The following is a 17,627-nucleotide window of genomic DNA, read 5'->3' as shown; positions in this document are numbered from 1 at the left end:
TCTGCCGCCGCCACCGCCACTATAATAAATATATTAACCCCTAAACCGCCATACTCCCGCATCGCAAACACTAGTTAAATATTATTAACCCCTAATCTGCCGCCCCTAACATCGCTGCCACCTACCTACATTTATTAACCCCTAATCTGCCGCCGCCCCCCCCAACGTCGCCGCCACTATACTAAATTTATTAACCCCTAAACCTAAGTCTAACCCTAACACCCCCCTAACTTAAATATAATTAAAATAAATCTAAATAAAACCTACTATCATTACCTAAATAATTCATATTTAAAACTAGTTACTTACCTGTAAAATAAACCCTAAGATAGCTACAATATAACTAATAGTTACATTGTAGCTAGCTTAGGGTTTATTTTTATTTTACAGGCAAGTTTGTATTTATTTTAACTAGGTAGAATAGTTACTAAATAGTTAACTATTTACTAACTACCTTGCTAAAATAAATACAAATTTACCTGTAAAATAAAACCTAACCCGTCTTACACTAACAGCTAACCTTACACTACAATTAAATCAGTTTCCTAAATTAAATACAATTACCTAAATTACAAAAAACAACAACACTAAATTACACAAAATAAAAAAAGAAATTATCAGATATTTAAACTAATTACTCCTAATCTAATAGCCCTATCAAAATTAAAAAATCCCCCCCAAAATAAAAAAAAAAACCCTAGCCTAAACTAAACTACCAATAGCCCTTAAAAGGGCCTTTTGTGGGGCATTGCCCCAAAGAAATCAGCTATTTTACCTGTAAAAAAAAATACAAACACCCCCCAACAGTAAAAGCCACCACCCACACAACCAACCCCCCCCCCAAATTAAATCCTAACTAAATAAACCTAAGCTCCCCATTGCCCTGAAAAGGGCATTTGGATGGGCATTGCCATTAAAAGGGCATTTAGCTCTTTTTCAACTGCCCAAACCCCTAATCTAAAAATAAAACCCACCCAATAAACCCTTAAAAAAGCCTAACACTAACCCCCGAAGATCCACTTACAGTTTTTGAAAACCCGACATCCATCCTCAAGAAGCGGCAGAAGTCCTTATCAAAGCCGCCAGAAGTCTTCATCCAATCGGCCGAAGTCTTTATCCATGCCCGCAGAAGTCTTCATCCAGACAGCATCTTCTATTTTCATCCATCTTGTGCGGAGCGGCTCCATCTTCAAGACATCCGGTGCGGAGCATCCTCTTCAATCGAAGTCTTCTTGCAGAATGAAGGTTCCTTTAAGTGATGTCATCCAAGATGGCGTCCCTTGAATTCCGATTGGCTGATAAAATTCTATCAGCCAATCGGAATTAAAGGTGAAAAAATCCTATGGACTGATGCAATCAGCCAATAGGATTGAGCTTCAATCCTATTGGCTGATCCAATCAGCCAATAGGATTGAGCTTGCATTCTATTGGCTGTTCCAATCAGCCAATAGAATGCAAGCTCAATCCTATTGGCTGATTGCATCAGTCAATAGGATTTTTTCACCTTTAATTCCGATTGGCTGATAGAATTCTATCAGCCAATCGAAATTCAAGGGACGTCACTTAAAGGAACCTTCATTCTGCAAGAAGACTTCGATTGAAGAGGATGCTCCGCGCCAGATGTCTTGAAGATGGAACCGCTCCGTGCCAGATGGATGAAGATAGAAGATGCTGTCTGGATGAAGACTTCTGGGGGCTTGGATGAAGACTTCGGCCGCTTGGATGAAGACTTCTGCCGGCTTCGATGAGGACTTCTGCCGCTTCTTGAGGATGGATGTCGGGTCTTCAAAAACTGAAAGTGGATCTTCGGGGGTTAGTGTTAGGCTTTTTTAAGTGTTTATTGGGTGGGTTTTATTTTTAGATTAAGGGTTTGGGCACTTAAAAAAGAGCTAAATGCCCTTTTAAGGACAATGCCCATCCAAATGCCCTTTTCAGGGCAATGGGGAGCTTATTTTTTTTAGTTAGGATTTTATTTGGGGGGTTGGTTGTGTGGGTGGTGGGTTTTACTGTTGGAGGGGTTGTTTGTATTTTTTTTTTACAGGTAAAAGAGCTGATTTCTTTGGGGCAATGCCCCGCAAAAGGGCTATTGGTAGTTTAGTTTAGTTTAGGCTAGGGTTTTTTTTTTATTTTGGGGTGGCTTTTTTATTTTGATAGGGCTATTAGATTAGGTGTAATTAGTTTCTTTTTTTATTTTGTGTAATTTAGTGTTTTGTTTTTTTTGTAATTTAGGTAATTGTATTTAATTTAGGTAATTGATTTAATTGTAGTGTAAGATTACGTGTTAGTGTAAGACAGGTTAGGTTTTATTTTACAGGTAAGTTTGTATTTATTTTAGCTAGGTAGTTAGTAAATAGTTAATAACTATTTAGTAACTATTCTACCTAGTTAAAATAAATACAAACTTGCCTGTAAAATAAAAATAAACCCTAAGCTAGCTACAAACTAACTATTAGTTATATTGTAACTAGTTTAGGGTTTATTTTACAGGTTTTAAATAGGAATTATTTAGGTAATGATAGTAGGTTTTATTTAGATTTATTTTAATTATATTTAAGTTAGGGCGTGTTAAAGTTAGGGTTAGACTTAGGTTTTGGGGTTAATACATTTAGTACAGTGGCAGCAACGTTGGTGGCGGAAGATTAGGGGTTAATAAATGTAGGTAGGTGGCGGCGATGTTAGGGGCGGCAGATTAGGGGTTAATAATATTTAACTAGTGTTTGCGATGCGGCAGTGCAGCGGTTTAAGGGTTAATATGTTTATTATAGTGGCGGCGATGTCCGGAGCGGCAGATTACAGGTTAATTATTTTATTTTAGTGTTTGCGATGCGGGAGGGCCTCGGTTTAGGAGTTAATAGGTAGTTTATGGGTGTTAGTGTACTTTTTAGCACTTTAGTTATGAGTTTTATGGTACGGCTTTGTAGCGCAAAACTCATAACTACTGACTTTCAGTTTACGGTATCGATCTTGGCGGTGTAGGGTGTACCGCTCACTTTTTGGCCTCCCAGGCAGACTTGTAATGCCGGCGCTATAGATGTCCCATTGAAAAAGGACTTTTTGAAAGCTGCGGTAATTACGTTGCGTTAAGGCCAAAAAAGTGTGCGGTACACCTATACCTGCAAGACTCGTAATACCAGCGGTAGTGAAAAAGAGCCTTAACGCTGCTTTTTCACTCATACCGCAAAACTCGTAATCTAGCCATAACTGAGAAAACTAACATAAAGAAGATGGCTGCTGATCATAGAGTTCCCTCCCAGCTCCAGAGTGTCTTTTCTTAAAGTAACAGTATACCACAGTAAGTGCACAGCACAATAATTTGGCCTTGTAGCACTACATCCTGCCTCAGTGAGTATAACACACATAAAATATGCCATACCAACCTTTTCACCATAGGCTTTAAGAATAAAGCATGCATCAGCTAAGACACTACACTGTAGGAGACCTTGTTGCATCTAGAACCTGGAGAATAACACTCTGCAACACTGAATAGCACAATAGAACGGCTAAATCCAGCACCCATATTTATTTAAATAAGAGATCAGGCACTGCTGAGCACACACAGGGCCTGATGATGAAATATCCCCCTCTTGGAGAGAAATCGTAGTGCAGACTTCACAGGGGCTGAGCTCACTGAATGATCAAAGAAAACGGGTTTAACTCTCCAGCACCGATAGATCTCTCTATTTTCAGCATTGAAAAATAAAACGTAATTACTTTCTCTTGACAAATTAGAATATAAACTTAGCTAGCTGTATCTTTCTTTATCTTCTTTATCTTCAGCCAGTTTATTTCTGCCATTTCCCCTCTTGCATTCATTCTACTACAGTCCCTCCTCTGTTTATAATTTATTTGTGAGTCTCTCAACTTTCTACACCTGGAATCTGTCCCTCCCTCGCTCTCTCTCTTTTCCTTTCTCTCTCTATACATCATTCTCTCTCTCTCTCTCTTATATATACTGTATATATATATATATATATATATATATATATATATATAGTAAATATCATCCTCTCTCTCTCCAAAATATATATATAGTAAGTATCATCCTCTCTCTCCCTCTCTCTCTCATCCTGTCTCTCTCTCTCTATAAATATATATATATATATATATATATATATGTATAATATGTATATATGTATATATATATATATATATATATATATATATATATATATATCCTCTCCAAGAACACAGGCACTCACTGGTCTTTATAAAAGGTAATCCTTTATTCAATCCATTAAAACGATAATAATACCATGACGTTTCGGCACACCATCGTGCCTTTATCAAATGTATCAAAATATTAAGAAGCTTCTTAATATTTTGATACATTTGATAAAGGCACGATGGTGTGCCGAAACGTCATGGTATTATTATCGTTTTAATGGATTGAATAAAGGATTACCTTTTATAAAGACCAGTGAGTGCCTGTGTTCTTGGAGAGGATACGAATTGGCTTGCAGTGCACCTTGGCAGTTGAATTGGTGTAAGATTGTGCTGTCCTCTATCTGGACTATATATATATAGGTATATATACAGTATATGTATATAAACACATACCCTTGCTTCTCTCCCTCTCTTCATATTTATCTCCTTCCATCTGTTCTTCTTTTATTAGGTTAGATTACCATTTTGCCAGCTTTGATAATTTATTTCCACTCTGCAAAAATTGCTGGTAATTAAAACAGAATTCTTTTTATGCTGCTGCAACTCAAGTCTTTGAATACATAAGTGCCTTTGATATACATCAGTGCCATTTTTCAGAACATCTTCATTTCCTACATCAGAAATCCTTTTAGACAGAGAAAAGCAGTTTTCCAAGCAATGTACCATGACAGATTAACCAGCAATACTGTTATTAAGCAGTGAAGAAGGTTAAACATAGACCATCAATAACAACACTACAAGTCACCTGCAGCCTAATTAACAGCAAATCTGCCACTGCTCTCACGTTTAATTCCCCATCCTATTAACCTATGAATAACCAAAAACCCACACTGCAAAAACCTACTCCAAATTTATCCCACTTTACAGTGCCCACCAACAGTAAACACTTGTTTTACATAGAACATGCCTTTTTAAACAATTTTCCAATTTTTTTCTATTATCGAAGAAGTTTTGTATTCTTTGTTGAAAAGCATACCTAGATAGGCTCAGGAGCAGCAATGCATTTCTGGGAGCAAGCTGCAGATTGGTAGATGCACATTTATGCATCTAGTCATTGCCTTACCCAGTGGGCTACATTTATCAAATGTCAAGCGGATATGATTCACTGTAGCATTTATCATTGCACAAGCATTTCACCAGAAATGCTTGTGCAATGCCGCCCCCTGCTTAATGGCAGTCAATCGGCCATTCGCAGGTGCTGTCAATCATCCCCACTCAATTTGGGATGCTTTCAAAAGTTGACAGACAGGTTAGGGATCAGCAGTCTTACAACCACTGCTGCTTAACTTTCATTTCAGGCGAGCCTGTAGCGATGGGCCTTCGAAGCTGCTCGATAAATGGAGCCCAATGTGTTCAGCTATCTGCCAGTAATGCATTGGTGAAGATAAAACTAAATTTGATAATAGAGGTAAAATGAAAAGTTGTTTAATGTTTCATGTCCCTTTAAGAAAACATTATTGCAAACACCTCCTTCAAAGTTTTTTTCTCTCAGTAATAACAAATAATAATAACAATTCTACTGCAAGCACCTACTTCCCTAAAGCTTTTCCCATTTTATCACATGCACATTGCAAACACTTCCCCCAAAGCTATACTCTTTTTAACAACTCTCCCCAACACAAACCCTTAAACCTATGACTATCAACCCTTTTTAATTTCTCCCTGTAATTAACCTTAAAAACAAATCTCTACATCAATAAATTGTAACTGCTAACTGTCAGGGTACCAGGAATCAGACTGAGACGTGAAATGCAAAAATGATCACACCTTTATTAATAATAACAAAAAAAATAATAAAGAGTCCAAAAACAAAACGACAAGCCAGGAGTCAAAACCAGAGCAGGTAGTCAGACGAGCCGGGTCAGGAGCCAAATCAAGTAGTCAGACGAGCCGGAGTCAGGAACAAAGAACAGCAGAATCAGGAACAAGTCAGGGATCAGGAACCAGAAGGGACATCAGCCAAGCCAGGTAATACACAGGAACTGTAATACAGGATTTCCCAAAGTAGTCTGAGCAAACGCAAGGGCAAAAGCATGCTGAACAGAGGCCCTTTAAATAATAAGAGATGACATCATAATTCTGGGACTGCAACCTGTCTCACACTGATGATGTTCACCAGTTTGGCCATAAGAGGGCGCCTAGGTGAGTGAGCAGCATTACACACTCTGCAGCAGATTCAGTGAGAGAGGTGAGTAAAATGGCAGCCAGCAGCAAACGGCAAACAAAGCAGGGTGAAACCCTGACAGTACCCTCCCCTGCGGGAGGACAAAAGGCTTATTGAGGAAACAGGAATGGAAGGCACAGAGGAGGGCGGGAGCATGAACATCAGAGGAGGGAACCCATGAACGCTCCTTCGAACCGTAACTCCTCCAGTGAACCAAATACTGCATGCGGCTCCTGGACATACGAGAGTCAATAATGCTGCTGACCTCATATTCTTCATGGTTGTCAACAGATGAGACAACACAGTGGTATACCAATTACAAACCAATTGTTTCAAGAGGGAGACATGAAAAACATTGGATATGCGCATTGCAGGAGGAAGGTCAATAGCGTAGGCAACAGGATTGACCTTTCAGAGTATTCTAAAAGGACCAACACAACGGGGAGCCAGTTTATTGGAAGGCACACAAAGGTTCAAGTTGCGGGAGGACAGCCAAACCGTCTCACCAACCTGGTAGGAAGGCGCGGGCAGACACCTATGATCAGCCTGGAATTTTCAGTGCTGCATAGACCGATGAAGGCAATCCTGAATCTGCACCCACGTGGAACGTGGAATACCCTGAGACATGAATGAATCAGGCAACTAGGATGGTTGAAACCCGTAATTTGCCATGAATGGGGATAACTGGGAGAAAGCATTAATAGCACTATTACGAGCAAGGGAGAAGTCAAATTTGTACGTATGGTGGCCAAAATATGGTCAGGAGGTATAACTGGAGTAGGTACAGACTCCTCCTTGGACAGAGGTGAAAATTGTCGAGAGAGGACATAAACCCTAACATTCTTAATACCAGGCAGGTAGGAGACCACATAATTAAACCAAGACAAAAATAGCCTGGCCTGTTGGGGCGACAAACGTTTTGCTTTGGATAGATAAATCAAATTCTTGTGGTGAGTAAGAATGAGCACTGGTACGCTAGTACCCTCGAGAAGGTGCCTCCATTCCTTGAGTACCAAAATTATGGCCAGTAATTCCCTGTCGCCAATTCATAATTGCACTCCCCTGGGGACAATTTCTTAGAGAAGAAACCTCACGGATGCAAAGAACCGTTAGGCGTAGGACGTTGAGACAAGAGGGCACCTACTCCAGTCTCAGACGCATCGACCTCAAGAAGGAAAGGCAAGACAGGGTTAGGATGAGCCAGAACTGGAGCGGCAGCAAAGGCAGTCTTAAGACTCTCAAAGGCCTTAATATCAGTAGGTGACCAATGGAGTGGATCATTCTCTTTACGGGTCATGTCTGTGATAGGTTTGACCAAGGAAAAAAAGTTTTTAATAAACTTTCTATAGTAATTGGCGAAGCCCAAAAAACGCTGAATAGACCGAAGACCAACTGGGCGAGGCCACTGCAGAACTGCAGACAACTTTTCAGGATCCATTGAGAACCCTGCAAAGTAGATTACATAGCCTAGGAAGGTTACTTGAGTCTGATGGAACTCACATTTCTCGAGTTTACAAAACAGGCAGTTCTCACGTAGTCTTTGAAGTACCTGTGTGACATCAGAACGATGAGCCTCAAGTGTGGGTGAGTGTATAAGGATGTCATCTAAGTACACCACAACACGCTGTTGCAACATATCTCGTAGGACATCATTAATAAATTCCTGGAAAACAGCAGGAGCATTACATAGACCAAAGGGCATTACAACATATTCATAATGCCCGCTTCTGGTGTTAAATGCTGTTTTTCATTTGTGTCCCTCCTTGATCCTAACGAGATTGTACGCTCCTCTCAAATCAAGTTTAGAAAAGACTGTAGCTCCCTTGAGGAGGTCAAAGAGTTCCGTAATGAGCGGAATAGGGTAAGCATTCTTAATGGTAAGACGATTAAGACCCCTATAATCAATACATGGTCTTAACTCGCCACCCTTTTTCTTCACAAAGAAAAAGCCAGCCCCTGCAGGAGAGCAGGATTTGCGGATGATCCCCTGTGACAGAGCATCGGCAACATACTCCTCCATAGCATAATTCTCTGCAACAGACAGAGGGTAAACCCGGCCCTGAGGAGGAATTGCTCCGGGTTGCAGGTCTATGGCACAATCGTAAGACCAGTGAGGAGGCAACGTACCTGCACGCACCTCGTCAAAAATTTTATGCGAAATCTCAGTACTCCTCTGGCAATTGAGATACTGAAGAAGTGCACAGGCCTTTGACTGGTTTCCAAATACAAGTGAAAATACATTGTGGAGACCATGAGAAAATTTCGGCCCTACGCCAGTCGAGACTGGGATTGTGCTTTTGGAGCCAGGGATAACCCAGCATAACCAGAAAATGCGGAGAGTTTATCACCTGGAACTGGAGGGTTTCAAAATGGAGAGCCCCAACAGCCATGGATAATTGAGCGGTTTTGTGAGTAACGAGTGCGGGCTGAAGGGGCCTGCCATCAATGGCCTCAATAGCAAGCGGAACGGACCGAAGCAATACAGGAATAGAGTGCTGCGATACAAAAGCACTGTCAATTAAATAGCCCGCAGCACCAGAGTCAACAAGAGCCTGGGTGACTATGGAGGAGTCCACCCAGGAAAGGACAACCATGACCCAAGGTTTCTCCTTTAGCGGTTCTTGGGATGAGGATAAACCACCCAAGAGGCAGAGCCCATCCCTACTCCTAAAGGCCCTCTCATCCACGGAGCGATGCGTGAATCCCAACTGCATCAGCTCAGCAGTACCTGGTGACTCGGGTATAGGAGGCATGGGAGGAGAGGGAGGCATGGCTGGGATCAAAAACGTAGGAGACAACTAGACAGGAGGCTTCCACAATCGCTCCTTAAAAGAGGGCCACTCACTGAGTCTGAAGTCAATTAGGATTAAAAAAGACACCAAAGCCTCATGATCCTCTGGTAAATATCTGACAGCAATTTTGTCTTTAATCACATCAGAGAGCCCATGAAAGAAGGCGGTAACAAGGGCTTCAATTGTCCCAACCTACCTCAGCAGAAAGTGTACAGGACTCAATGGCATACTGAACAACAGATCTCATACCTTGCTGAATGGACATGAGTCATTTGGCAGCAGAAGAGGAGCAAGCCGGAACATCAAATACCCTTCGAAAGGAGGCCACAAATTCAGGGTAATTAGAAATCACAGGTTTATTAGTCTCCCACAAGGGATTAACCCAAGCAAGAGCTGTGTCAGAGAGTAAAGAGATGAGAAATTCCACCTTAGCTCTGCCAGAGGGAAACGCCTGAGGTAACATCTCAAAGTAAATGCCCACCTGGTTCAAAAACCTGCTGCGGTAATGCTCGTGGGATATTTCCCTATCAGACCAAACATAGCCAGTAGTCTTCTTATCCCGGCGTCAAGTGGAAGGATAAGGAAATATCCCAGAACACAATTGAGTTTAAGAAATGAGGTAAGCAGTACTCACGGTAGACAGGGTAGTCCTTCACGGCAATAAGGGTAAGGCAGAGAATGGTCAGAGACAAGCAAAGTCCGGCAACAAGTAGAATATTGAGGTATTAACAGAACAGGGTAAATCAGAAGAGTGGTCCGAGACAAGCAGAGTTCAGCAACAGAAAAGTAATCCAGCAGTTTAGGGGTTAACCAGTAGAATGGTCAGAGACAGGCAGAGGTCAGCAACAATAAGGCAATCAGCAGTTCAGCAGTTCATGGGTAAACCAGTAGAATGGTCAGGAACAGGCAGAGGTCAGCAACAATAAGGCAATCAGCAGTTCAGGGGTTAAGCAATACAGTAGTCTTAAAACAGGCAGAGTTCAGTAACGATAAGGCAAAAAGCAGTTCAGGTTAGAAAAAATAAACACCCAGGAGCACACACAGTAACACCTATACTTGGGCAAAGTGCATAAAGTGAGAGGTACTTACATAGGCACAGGTTTGCGCTAAGAACAGCAAACAGGAGAGCGGCATCAGAGGCCAGAAGTGGCGTGCCACAACAACCGCTGCCACCATGGCAATGGCCGTGGTAGGAGAGGCAGAGCCACTGCCAAGATAGAGTGGCGTGACAGCTGCACTGATTAGGATCACTTCCATTTAGCTGAGGTAGAGGTGCAGAACCGAACATGCTCCAGGTAGGACTAGGTGCAGCAGCGGAAACAGGAGCAGCCATAACGTGTGGGACACTCTGATCCAAATGTGCAGTGCGAGTCAGAAGGGTTTGCACTGCTAGTGCATATCTCAGTCCACATTCTAGTGCTGTCTTGTTTCTTCCAGTATTCCTCCTCACAGATGCTCCTGTTGAAACAGTTATCTAAATGTATACATTTTTTGCTAAATCCTGATTGGCTAAGCAATTAACCAGTCAAGATTAAAGGAACTGGCTGAATGTAAAAACTGAGCACTCATTAACTTGGCCAGTTTATATTTTAACAACCAGAGGAAGGAAGGGTTCATGCTTATGTTTTTATTTGTGGTGTAAAGAGCAGTACAGGTCTTACTGTGGGTATCTAGATTATACTTAGGGATAAATGAGATGGGTGTACATGTTATGATGATGAAGTTGATGAGAGGTGTAGCCTTAAAGGGACATGAAACCCAAAAAAATTCTTTCATGATTCAGATAGAGAATACAATTTGAAAGAACTTTCTAATTTTCTTCTTTTATCTAATTTTTTTTATTCTCTTGGTATCATTTGTTGAAGGAGCAGCAATGCACTACTGGTTTCTAACTGAACAAATGGGTGAGCCAATGACAATCAGTATATATATATGCACCCACAAATCAGCAGCTAGGTTCTTTGCTGCTCCTAAACTTTCCTAGATATACCTTTCAGCAAAAGGATAACAAGAGAAGGAAGCAAATTAAATAATAGAAGTAAATTGAAAAATTGTATTCTCTATCTGAATCATGAAAGAAAAATTTTGGATTTCATGTCCCTTTAAGGAGAAACTTTTGCAGGTAAATAGATCTACTGTATTTACCCTCTACCTTTCAATATTTCTCTCACTTTGTTTCTTCCCTGGGTTGTCTGTGCCCCTCTGTGTTCCATTTTTCTCTCCCTATCATCTCCTTCAGTTTTCTCACCTATATTCCTGTCTTTCGTCCGTTCTTCTTATTTATCCCCTTCACATTATCTCATCCTTCATCCTTTATTTTCTTCCTTTTTACTCTCTCCCTTCTTGTTTAATACCTCTGCCCTTATCGTTCTCTTATTGCCCCCCTTTTGTTTCCACTTCTCTCTCATATCTGTCCGTTTCTCTCCGTTTTTGCTCCCCAGGGAGGCTTTAAGACAGGTTTGAAAGCCAGTGCTCTAATATTCCCCGTTTTTCCTTAGTTCCGTGGCTGAGCAATTGAAAAGAGGAGAGACCGTCCAGGCAGAGGCGTTTGACAGTGTCACCATTTACTTTAGTGATATAGTGGGTTTTACATCGCTGTCTGCAGAGAGCACTCCTATGCAGGTACCTGTGTGATTATTGCTAACTAAAAGACTTGTAACACCTATTAACTACACCTCCTATTTTACCCCACAATCTCTTCTTTCTTTCTCAGAACTTTTGTTACCCTCTACTTGCCTACAACATTTGTACATTATGTTTTCCTGTAGATTAACTCTCCAGAATCCAATGTCCTCTTTTAAATCCCTTCTTCTCAAGACATTTAGTCAATCTCTGTTTTAAACCCATTATATTTTATATGACCAGCTGTACACTCTTTCTTATCTTCCAGGTGGTCGCCCTGCTCAATGATCTGTACACATGCTTTGATGCTATAATAGACAACTTTGATGTTTATAAGGTGAGAAATAAAGTCTGGCAATGATACAACAACAAAAAATCATTCAACACAGAAATGCTTCCATCTATCTCTATAGTTATCTTTTTATCTTGATTTCTGCTTCTCTAAACTTTTTAGGTTTGTTATCCAACATACTTTTTCATTATTTTCAACCAGGTTTTTTTTTTTTTTCAAAATTCCTATCCATTCATTCTATCTTATACCTAACTCTCTCTTTGCTTTTCTACTGGTTCACATTTTCTTTAACTCTTCTTTTCATCCTCACCTTTCTATTTCTCCTCTTGTAAAAAATACACTATCTCACTATATCTTATTATTATTTTGGTTCACCCAACTCCTTCTGCTCTTTGCCTTTCATTATCCTCTGTTTTCTTCTTTCTCATCTACCTTCTTTTTAATCTTTTTTTCTAGCCCTCTCCTGCATCTGTAACTATACTTTTTTTTTTCTTTCCCCACATTTGCATATTCTGATATTTCAGGTAGAGACAATAGGTGATGCTTACATGGTGGTCTCTGGTCTGCCAGTCCGTAATGGAAAGCTGCATGCACGAGAGATTGCTCGTATGTCACTTGCTCTCCTTGATGCAGTTAAGACTTTCAAAATCCGACATCGACCAAACCAACAGCTCCGACTACGGATTGGGATCCACACTGGTAAGATATATCCAAAAATATATTTAAGATATTATTTGTAAATATGTTCCACCTTCTAAATAGTTTACAATCTAATTTGGCAAAATGTATATAAAATTATTTGACAGCTGTGGGTGTTTTTTAGGTCCAGTATGTGCTGGTGTTGTGGGACTCAAGATGCCCCGATATTGCTTGTTTGGGGACACTGTGAACACAGCTTCACGTATGGAGTCTAATGGAGAAGGTGAGTTAACATGCAAGTTCTAGAGTAGGTGCCATGTATTTCTTTACACAGGATATAGCTAGAAAACAGTTGATGCAGGCAGTGCCACTTCTTTTATGGACCTTGAATTATAGCTGTAACTTCCTACTCAGCATCAACTTACTATTTGCCATTATAAATAAAGACTTCTTTGTACGTGACTATATTATGAGTTTTAAAGTCCAAAAGAAGGTCAGGCTTTCAGTTTCCACTTTTATATTCTTAGCTATGCAATGCTTTTTACCCGAACTCTCAAACAGATGTAGAAGTTCCAGACTAAGCATCATTGCCCTTAGAGTCTTAGAACATTTATGTTGTGTGCTGCTCCAGATTCTTGGCAATGGCATTGTGCTTTTAATATACACTGTACAAAAGTTATGTTGAATCATCACATGAAAATATTTTTTGCTGTTGTGCATACACTATGTTGTATAATAGTAGGTAAGTGCCTAACAATGTCTTAGAAATGTGACTATGGTGGAGTTGTGTCTCTCACAGAAATAGTCCTACTTGTGCTACATTTAAAAGTCCCTTTATACACAAAGTCATTCTTTCAGTGTCTTAAACATCTAAGATTTCACTTGCTTGTTTCATATAGACTCGACCCCCTTCCTCTAAAATGCACTGCTGCTTTCGCAGTGCACCTTATATTAATGGTCTCTGTTCTTTTTATATATATATTTCAGCCCTTAAGATTCATGTGTCCACTGAGACATGTAGTGTCCTAGAAGAATTAAATTGCTTTGAGCTGGAGTTGCGGGGAGACGTGGAGATGAAGGTAACATATATGTGTTTTGATGAGCTGGAAAAATAAATCCTGTGTGATCTAAATGTAATCTCTTGCCATACTGTTTTTGTATTATAGGGGAAAGGTAAAATGAGAACCTACTGGTTAATAGGAGAGAGAAGCGACAGCAACTCCCATGTGTGACTCCAAGAATCATCACCTCCATAGGGACTTGTGATATGGGGGAACCCCTCACAATGAAAGTGTTTGTGCCTCTAGGATATGACTCTCTGATCACTCAAAACCATAATATGGGATGTGGTCCAACTCTTCATTATGGAACCACAAGACAAAGAGCATGGTGAAGTGATCAAGAACATGCTTCAATATGGTGGCTACTGGCAACAGATCCTGTTTATTCATTGACACAAGACAACAAACTAACTGGTGACCTTTTTAAAACTTGTATGCAGGACTTACAAGGTGTCACTTAATTCTCCTCCCATAATCCAAAAATTAGATGAGTGTGTCTGCTTGGTGGGTATTGCAGATTTAATCCTTCGCCCAGTATGGGAAAGCAAAACCTAAGCAGGTAATCCAAAGAACATGAAACTTACCCTGTTTCACAAAGCACACTTGAATTGCTGGTATGGGGAAGGAACACTGAATCAGGACAGTTTGTGCAACTAGCACAAAAACACATTGTACAGTCCACAAATGTGAAGTGCATAATCCTTATTTTACTTCTATAAAAATTTCTACATTCTGTTAAACTAATGGGCTCTCAAAATGCAAAACCTTTCATTCTGAACATGAAGGTGAAAGACTGGGCTCAGCCAGGTGAGAGACAAGCAATAAGATGATTAAGGAAAATAAGCTGTAGGGTGCAAAAGAGGGATGTGTGTGCAGGCAGACAAGGCAGAAAGAGGCTCCAGGAAGATAGGATGCCAGAGGTAGAGAGGATTGGGATGGCTAATATGCTAGAGAAAAAATACATGGTAAAAGAACTGGATCACAGGAAAGGTTAGTTGGCTATAGGCCTATTGCTGAAAGTGCCTGCAGGTGGCTCATGCCAAGATAAGGTTTCAGGTAAGATTATAATGGAGAGGGTGTTCAGGGCTGTAACGAAATGTGAAAAATGCTGTCTGATCAAGTGGAAAGAAAGGTTAAAAACTTGCAATACAAGTGGATAGAAGTTATGGGATGGTAATATTAACAGGTGGGGCAGGGCTGCAGGAGGGCCAGCAGAACAAAGACTAAGATCCGGGAATGTGCAAGAACAAGGTTCAAAATTACAAAGGCATAACATTGACAAAATGTTCCAGCAGTCCCTTATTCAAACATCATATATAGTCACACAGAGTTAAAGGGAGAAAAATGTATAATAGATGGATAGGATTGCTGACATGATTAATGGCAATTTGATCAGGGTCATACAGTTGTTTAGAACTTGATGCTACAAGTGAATGAAAAAGAATAATAGACATTATTAAAAAGTTACAGGCTACTGACCAGTCAACCAGAAAGGGGGAAGAGATTCTGCTATCCAATAAGGCTTAGTGGGGGAGAAGCTACAAGATATCTAAAGGGATAGATGCTGCATATCAAAGACAACTTGTGGTTCCAGGCCAGATGTTGTGTGAATGGGTACTTATTGTATGATGTATGCCAAAGGATTCAGATGTGAACTCAGGCCACCATGCTTGTACAAGATAGTGCATTCATGGAATGAGTGGGTGCAAACAGCTATGGTAATAAAAAAGGTTTCCAACACTGGATGCCACCTTTAGGAATTGTAGGATGGATACTGTACAAAAAGCATATATTGCAGAATTATAATTGTGGAAGAATTTAAACAATTTTATTAAAAAAAAAGTTCACCAGGAGTCTATTTCTTAGACTAACACAGACAGAATTAGCACCTAACTAACATCTACTAATTATTTGAAGGCAGATAAAGTTTTCATACTGGTAACAGAATGTATTTACACACTGTAATCAAATTGCAAATCATTTAACTGCACATGAACCGCTGGGCTTAATGGACTGCAGTTGACATGGCAACCCATGCAGAGTATTTTTTTTAAAAACCCAGAAAATGTAACATCAAATTTATGGTAAACAAATCTGCCACTGACAAACAACTCTTGATACCTCTCGTTGCTCTTTATATTGACTGCACAATTCTGAAAGAAGCTTTTGGACTTGTTGATGATACAAGCAAAGAAGGCAAGTGACCGCAGAGTCATGCAGACTCACAGGGATTTTTGTTTAAAAAAGTTTAAAAATTTATGCTTTTATGTTTTTTTTTTAATTTCTCTACATCGACCAGGGAGGAGCTGTAGATGTTGCATATCTAGACTTTAGCAAACCATTTGACACTCTCCCACACAACAAACTTATTAACAATGTGTATTGGCTTAGGGGTAAAAGGCTGGCTTAAAGATAGAAGCCAGAGGTTTATTCAAATGAGGGGTCAGTTACTAGTGGTGTTCCCCAAGGGTCAGTTCTTGGGACTTTTTTGTTTAACATGTTCATATATTGGAAGTGGGGTTCAGGAGAAGGTTTGCTTGTTTGAGGATGATACAAAAATTTGTAACAGAGTTGATGTTCCAGGAGCGGTTGATCAAATGAACAGTAATATAAAAGACCTGGCGGAGTGGCCAAATAAATTGGATCTGAAATGTAATATTACCAAGAGCAAATTGATGCATATAGGATCCAAAAACCAAAAGGCCAATTATAGTGTCAATGGTACATTACTTACTGTAACTAAAGAGGAATGGGACTTAGGAATTATAATTTCACATGATTTTAAATTTGGTACACAATGTGTATCCAGTAAGGCCAGTCAAATAATTGGCTGCATTGGGACCGGTATTAGTAACAAAAATAGCAAGGTTCTAATGCCACTTTACAGGTCATTAGTTAGCCTCATCTGGAATATTGTGTACAGTCCTGGAGACCATATCTTCAGAAAGATATAAATAAACTAGAAACTGTCCAAAGGAGGGCTACTAAAATAGTACAGAGTCTAAAACAGGGGTGTCAAACTGGGGCCCCATGGGCCTCATGCGGCCCACAACCTAATTTTTTGCACCCGCGATGCCTCCATGAAATATAATATAAAAAATATTAATTATAATATGCTTATTACTTAAAGAGCGAGAGGGCTTACTGTTAGGGTTGCGCATGTGTGCAACCTCCATTCAACTCTCCATTACAATGACAATCCCATTACAATCCCATTGTTCTAGCCTTGCGATTTACTTCTTTTATAGTCAGCAGCTGCGATAGATTAGCGAGATAATTAAAAACCTCTGAGACTTGTGGTAAATAGATTCTTGACAGCTATCACAAAAGGTATATGTCTATAACTATATAAGCAGTGCATTGTTATTCCGACAGTATTGTGATCCACTGTTTATAATGCAGAGGTATTGTTATACTATGCGCATGCATATGCTAAACTGAGAGCTTGCTCGGAACAGGACTGTTAGAGAGTAAAAAAGGCTCAGTTGGACAGCAGCCAGAAGGAACGTGTGTGGCACCTTCTTAGCGCACTAAAGCGAGTTTCATCAAGCCAGAGGAAGTTACTTAGGGGTAACAGAACACAATCTGAAGGAATGTATACAGTTATTGCTAACATCACTGCTTTGTTTAGCAATGGCAAGAATATTTAGGCATTATGTGGACTACGAGATTTGCACATGTAAGGAAAATGGCCCGCAACTCAAATGTGTTTGACACCCCTGGTCTAAAATATAAAATGTACAAAGAAAGACTCTATGACCTAAATATGTATGGTTTAGAGTAGAGAAGGGAAAGAGGTGACATGATAGATACCTTCAATTATATGAAGGGACTTAATAAAGTGGAAGCTGAGAGCATTTTCTACAAAAAATGCCAACACAAGGGGTCACAAT

The 17,627-nt window shown here is 40.0% G+C and overlaps 1 protein-coding gene across 2 annotated transcripts in view; it reads left to right on the top strand.

Moving 5' to 3' along the window:
• NPR1 (natriuretic peptide receptor 1) overlaps positions 1–15,587 on the top strand; it is a 336,428-nt gene extending 320,841 nt beyond the window's left edge. For both annotated transcript variants that reach the window (XM_053704226.1, XM_053704235.1), the window contains exons 18-23: positions 11,619–11,742; positions 12,011–12,079; positions 12,559–12,733; positions 12,858–12,956; positions 13,661–13,752; positions 13,840–15,587. In XM_053704226.1, coding sequence (XP_053560201.1) covers positions 11,619–11,742; positions 12,011–12,079; positions 12,559–12,733; positions 12,858–12,956; positions 13,661–13,752; positions 13,840–13,905 — 625 coding nt within the window. In that variant the 3' untranslated portion in view covers positions 13,906–15,587. The remainder of the gene's footprint in view (positions 1–11,618; positions 11,743–12,010; positions 12,080–12,558; positions 12,734–12,857; positions 12,957–13,660; positions 13,753–13,839) is intronic.
• The last annotated feature ends 2,040 nt before the right edge of the window (positions 15,588–17,627 follow it).

Source organism: Bombina bombina, chromosome 1 (genome assembly GCF_027579735.1).
Source record: "Bombina bombina isolate aBomBom1 chromosome 1, aBomBom1.pri, whole genome shotgun sequence".
NCBI lineage: Eukaryota > Metazoa > Chordata > Amphibia > Anura > Bombinatoridae > Bombina > Bombina bombina.
Note: the sequence above shows the minus strand (reverse complement) of the source record. Positions and strands in the feature narration are given on the sequence as shown.